Source organism: Myotis yumanensis, unplaced genomic scaffold (genome assembly GCF_028538775.1).
Source record: "Myotis yumanensis isolate MYYU_CA2020_CCGP unplaced genomic scaffold, mMyoYum1.0.hap1 SCAF_2, whole genome shotgun sequence".
Taxonomy (NCBI): Eukaryota; Metazoa; Chordata; class Mammalia; order Chiroptera; family Vespertilionidae; genus Myotis; species Myotis yumanensis.
In genome coordinates, this window is record NW_027223753.1 from 138,069,692 (window position 1) to 138,075,691 (window position 6,000).

General features: G+C 38.0%; 1 protein-coding gene across 1 annotated transcript in view; it reads left to right on the forward strand.

The window, feature by feature from the left end:
- The window catches only part of TOMM70 (translocase of outer mitochondrial membrane 70), a 46,201-nt gene extending 40,526 nt beyond the window's left edge, over positions 1 to 5,675 (forward strand). The window contains exons 10-12 of the mRNA XM_070406081.1: positions 1,440 to 1,537; positions 2,719 to 2,841; positions 5,216 to 5,675. Coding sequence (XP_070262182.1) covers positions 1,440 to 1,537; positions 2,719 to 2,841; positions 5,216 to 5,369 — 375 coding nt within the window. The 3' untranslated portion in view covers positions 5,370 to 5,675. The remainder of the gene's footprint in view (positions 1 to 1,439; positions 1,538 to 2,718; positions 2,842 to 5,215) is intronic.
- The last annotated feature ends 325 nt before the right edge of the window (positions 5,676 to 6,000 follow it).

Below are 6,000 nucleotides of genomic sequence, written 5' to 3' on the forward strand. Positions count from 1 at the left end.
AGCCTGCATCCTCATCCCTTGGGGGATGTCCAACTGACGGTTTAATCATGAGTTCGGGCCTAAACCAGCAGTCAGACATCCCTCTCACAATCCAGGCCTGCTGGCTCCCAACCACTCGCCTGCCAACCTGCCTGATTGCCCGCTGACCGCTTCTGCCTGCCAGCTGATCACCCCCTAACCACTCCCCTGCCAGCCTGATTGACACCTACCTGCTCCCTTGCTGGCCTGATCGCCCCCAACTGCCCTCCCCTGCCAGCCCAGTCACCCCCAACTGCCCTCCTCTGCCAGCCCGGTCACCCCCAACTGCCCTCCCCTGCTGACCATCTTGTGGCAGCCATCTTGTGACCACATGGAGGTGGCCATCTTTGTGCGAGGGCATGACAGTCAATTTGCATATTACCGCTTTATTATTTAGGATATACACACCATTTACATATATAAAAGCCTAAGCTACCATTACAGCTAGTCGGCCAGTCACTATAACACACACTGACCACCACAGGGCAGACACTCGATGCAGGAGCTGCCCCCTGGTGGTCAATGCGCTCCAACAGCGCCGCTGGCGAGCACAGCTGTGGGGGCAGGAGCCTCTCCCGACTCCTCGGCAGAGCTGCTGAGTGGCAGTGGCAGGTGCAGCGGGCTAGGATGAGCGCGAGCGGCGTGGCATCGGCTTGGGCTCCTCCCTGGCTGCCTGCAGGGATCAGGCCTAAACCAGCAGTCGGACATCCTCCGAGGGGTCCCAGATTGTGAGAGAGCACAGGCCAGGCTGAAGGACCCCCCTCCCATGCACGAATTTCATGCACCGGGCCTCTAGTAGTTATATGTAATTAATCCTTACCTGAGGATATTTTTCCCATTGGTTTTTAGAGAGGGAGGGAGAGAGGGAGGGACATAGTATAACTTAAAAAAAAAAAACACTCAAAAAAGTTACAGTTCGAGTATGATCTGGTATCCACATAACCAACCCTTTGATTTCTGCCATGGGATTTGCTTTAAAATAGTTCATTGTAACTGCTTTTTTTAAAAAATCAATTTTTAAAGAATGACTGATGACATTTAACACGCATACCTGAATTTATCCTTCCAAATGAGTATTGCCTTTAAATTCCTTTAGGATATATTTTGATAAGTTATGAATAAGTGACATAAATGTACCTATGAAAATCTGATATTAGAACTGGCACCAAGAATGGGGTTTTGTGTATTCCACATTTACCACATGGTTTGCTATTGTATTTAACCACTTGTCAAAAATAGTGGACAGTTAAGATTTCATATTTATAACATAATTAAGTTGTAACATTTTATATCCTCCAAACATCATAATTTGTCAAAAAAAATGGATAAAGGAAATAAATTTTCATAATTAATAAGCAATATACTTTTAACTGTTTAGGTTGACAGTTATGTTAATATAACTGAAGTATCTCCTCACCTAGGCATTAACAGATCAACAACAGTTTGGTAAAGCTGATGAAATGTATGACAAATGTATTGATTTGGAACCAGATAATGCCACAACATATGTTCATAAAGGGTATGTATTTTTGTGCTTCTGTTTGTTCCAGTAAAAAACCAAATTTCTTGCATAGTAATAAGATGGATTTCTTTTGGTCACTGAGGAAAGTACTATAGTGTAGAGTATCACTGAGTTAATACATTTATTAATGGTACGGATGCTTCACTGTTAAATTTTTTAAATTTTACTTATGTTTCATTCTTGTATAGCAATCAGTAAATGTACTATTTCACTTTAGCTTAAGGATTTCAGTTCTGAACATCCTATCAAATGTTACTTGTGTCAAAATAGGAAACATGGTAGGTACTTGAACTATAATAAAAAAGAAACTTCACTTAAATTTATACAAAGTAAAACAATTAAGCTTACTAGGTAATTTATAGAGCCCAAACTATTGGACACTTTGTCCTTTCTTTTTTATTGAGTTATAATTGACATAAGATATACTAGTTTCAGGTGTACAACGTAATGAATCAGTGTTTATATTTATTGTGAAATTATCACAATAAGTCTAACAGGTCTTTGTACATAGTTACAAATTTTTTTTTCTTGTAATGAAAACTTTTAAGATCTGTCTTAGCAGCTTTCAAATACATAATACAGTATTATTAACTATAGCCGCCATGCTATATATTACATTGTCATGGTTTACTTATTTTGTAACTAGAAGTTTGTACCTTTTGACTCCTTTCATCAATTTCACTCACTCCTCATCCCTGCCTCTGGCAACCATCACTCTGTTCTCTGTATCTATGAGTAGGTTGGTTTTTATTGGTTTGGTTGTTTTTTTTTTAGAATCTACGTATAAGTGAGATCATACAGTATTTGACTTTCTGTCTGACTTATTTCATTTAGCATAATGCTCTCAGGGTCCATCCATGTTGTTGCAAATGGTAGGATTCCTTTTTATGGCTTAGTAATATTCCTCATGTGCGTATGTGTGTGCACCAAGTTTTTTTTATCCATGCATCCATCAATGGACACTTAGGTTGTTTCCATTGACACTTTTTTCATAAGGAATTTAGAATACAAAACAAATGTAAATTGAGAAATAAAAACAATTTGCTGATTATATACTGTTTTAGGTTTTGCTTTCTTTTTGTAAATAAAAATCCATTGAGGACAGAAATTGAGTCATATACTTAAATTCTTGTTGCTATTGGCCCATGGTCAATCTGACTGCCTTTTTGCATTTGCAGTTTACTTCAACTTCAGTGGAAGCAAGACCTGGATAGAGGTTTGGAGCTTATCAGCAAAGCTATTGAAATTGACAGTAAATGTGATTTTGCCTATGAAACCATGGGAACTATTGAAGTACAAAGGTAACTTCCAAAGTCTGTTCTTAGGAAATTTAAGGCAGCTCTGTAGATATTTTATCTTTCCATTCTCCTCATTACAGATACGATATTGTCAATATCCATTAAATTTTTAAGTCTTTAATATGTTATGCCTTTTGAGGTGCGCTTCCCTCAAATCTATGCAACTTTTATTTGCCTTATTCTATTCTTTTTCCAATTTAAAAGTTGTTTAAGTCAAGCATATGTATTACAAAGGAAAATTTCATCTTTTCTAATTCCTGTTGTGTGTTCTTTCCTCTTTGGGAGAAAAAAGCCTGCAGAGGGCTTAGGCAGTGCAGTGTAGCAGCATAAGGAATGGTAGCCAGGTGGCCAAGAGAACTAGGTCCCGTTACAGAGAAGCAACCAGCCAAGTTGCAGGATCAGCTCTGAGCCCGAGTTTTCTTTAAAATCAGAGTTAGGTAAGATTTTTTTTGCAACTCTTTTCATAACTTCTTGTTTTGTGTATGTTTATCCAGAGTTGCACTTGAGATCCACCATTAACAGGTGACAACTGCTTGTGCCATAGAGTTCGGTGTATACCATCTTAATACTGAAATTGCCATCCACTTGAGTACCTACTCTATGGCCAGGTACGGAACCTTAGGTGCTTTCCAAATAGTTCAACTAATCTTTACACCACTCTTTATAATTAGAAGCTGGAGATTATATGGTTCTTAGTGTAATTGAAGAATACAGAAACTGATGCCCAGATGGGTTAAACTGACAAGTTTACACAAGTGAGCCAAGTAGACAGGAAATGAGCCCATCTTTCACTGACATCAAAATAACTGCTCTTGCCACTTTGCTTGTTAGGAATCAGTAGGAGTTGAAATTTTCTGTCATTCAGCCCCTCCTGGGGTCCTCTGTCTGCTCAGAATAGGCAGATTATATATACAGGCTGATGAAAATTTTTATGGTTCTTTTTAACTATTCTGTACTAATGGTTGCATGTAAATATTAAATTATTTCTTAATTGTCAATTTGTTGATGTGAATAAAACATTCTGTATTAGAATAGGTTGGGAAAGCAGTTCTTAATCTTTTTGAGCAGACCTGTGGATTTTTCTTAGGATGATGCACATATAAAAGCACTTTGCATTTAAGTTGTTCATAAAGCCTGGGTTAAGGACCCCTGGGTTATGAGGTTTGATGGCTTTTATTTGTGAATTAATTTTAACTTTTAAGAAATTCATTCTAAATCCTGTCTTAAAAATAAAGACATGTGAATGGAGTGAATTTGCCCATTATCCTAGGATTTAGCAAACCTGTTGTCTACCTGATATCTGAACTCAAAGTTTTGTTGTTGTTATTGTTAATGTCTATCATGTAGTCATCTGTTGGAATAGAAGGTTAGTCGCCCCACAGGCACACTGTACTTCTTAGTCTAACTGGCATATATAGAGTAGGGACTTAATAAATATTTATTGTAAGATGATATGCATGTATGCATATATACATAGCTAATACTAGTTACTTAACACAGCTCTTGGTTCTTAGTAAGTTTATATAAAACCAGATCACACTTAGATTGTAAACGGTAAATTATATTTTTTGTCCAAGCATATTTACCCATTTACTAAAAAATAAGATACTAATTATCAGGCATTGCATTAGGTTCTAGAAATTGAGGGTTGTCCACTAAGGATCTACTAGGATTGTGGTGTATATACATCTATTTATGCATAGAATGACAATAGAACTATGGGAACACTGGGGAGGGAGTGGAAAATAGTTTTCATGAAAATGCTAGATTTGAACTGTGCCTTAGAAAGGTGAGGAGCTGACTAGAATCAAGCAAAGAGGCAATAGTGCAGGTATGGGTGTGTGTAGCACAGTCAAGGAATTCAGGTAGACCTGTGTGACTGGAGTGAGGTGCATAGGATGGGAACATGGTGGTAAGAGGTGAGAAAAGGAAGTGGACTCACAGATCTGTGAAGTGAGGCCCCTGAGTGCCATTACTATTCTGTGAGGCTATCACTTTTCTAGAGCAGGGCTGGGGAACCTTCTCTGCCAAGGGCCCTTTGGATATTCATAACATCATTCGTGGGCCATGCAAAATTATCAACCTAATAGTTAGCCTGCTGTATTTGGTCAAACATAGGAATTAGAAAGATTAAAAACACGTCATTTAATTTCTCTACTTTCAACTGTTATCTGTAAAACAAGACTATAACAGGTGTAATAAGCACACAGTAATTGTAATCAAGCACTTTCTGTGTGCCTTGTTTTATTATAAAGAACCATTTTATTAGTTGTAGTTGAAATATATGGGTCAGACTCAATATAAGATCACTTACTAACTTCATTGCATTCTGTGAGGAGCTTGTTGAATGAAATGTTTAAAATTTTTGTTCTTTTAGAGGAAACATGGAGAAAGCCATTGACATGTTCAACAAAGCTATTAACCTGGCCAAATCGGAAATGGAGATGGCTCATCTATACTCCCTCTGTGATGCAGCCCATGCCCAGACAGAAGTTGCAAAGAAATATGGATTAAAGCCACCAACATTATAAAATAGGGGAAGGGAACATGACTCTCTTTTTAGAAGAAGTTTACCCCCTCTGCAACTGAACCCTAAAGACACTGTCATGAACTGTGTTGGATGATGGAACTTGGTATTTCCTGTTTGTGCTGCTGTCATTCGTTACATCTGTTCCACGTTTACGTGTTGTGGGAGTGGCTGTTGAAGGAAGTGTGCAGTGTTGCAGCTTTTATTCCCTGTGCAACAAAAGCTTAAGACCTGTTAAAGGATTATTAAAATGAAGTTGCAAAGAGTACAACTGATAATTGGCCATGCAAATAAAACTTTTATTTGTTGATTTGGTTCTTTTTTTTTTTTTTAGGAGGGCGGGGAGATGGATGATTTTGTCTTTGTGTGTGTGTGTATTTGTGTAATGTAAGTATTTTTACAGCATGTTGGTTTTTAAAGTAACAGAGTAAATGTTGTAAATAGGTTTCTTTTAGATTCAATGAATCCCTTTGAGTTTTGGGGGTTTTTTTTGAAGGAAATAAAGCCTACATGGGGATTTTGTTTTTAAGGCAGCAAAACTGGGAGAACCCTTTAAAGTACTGTCAGCATGCACAATGCCTCTAATTCTGCAGAACCTTTGACTCAGTGGCAACTGTTCAGCCTTTTTACCCCTT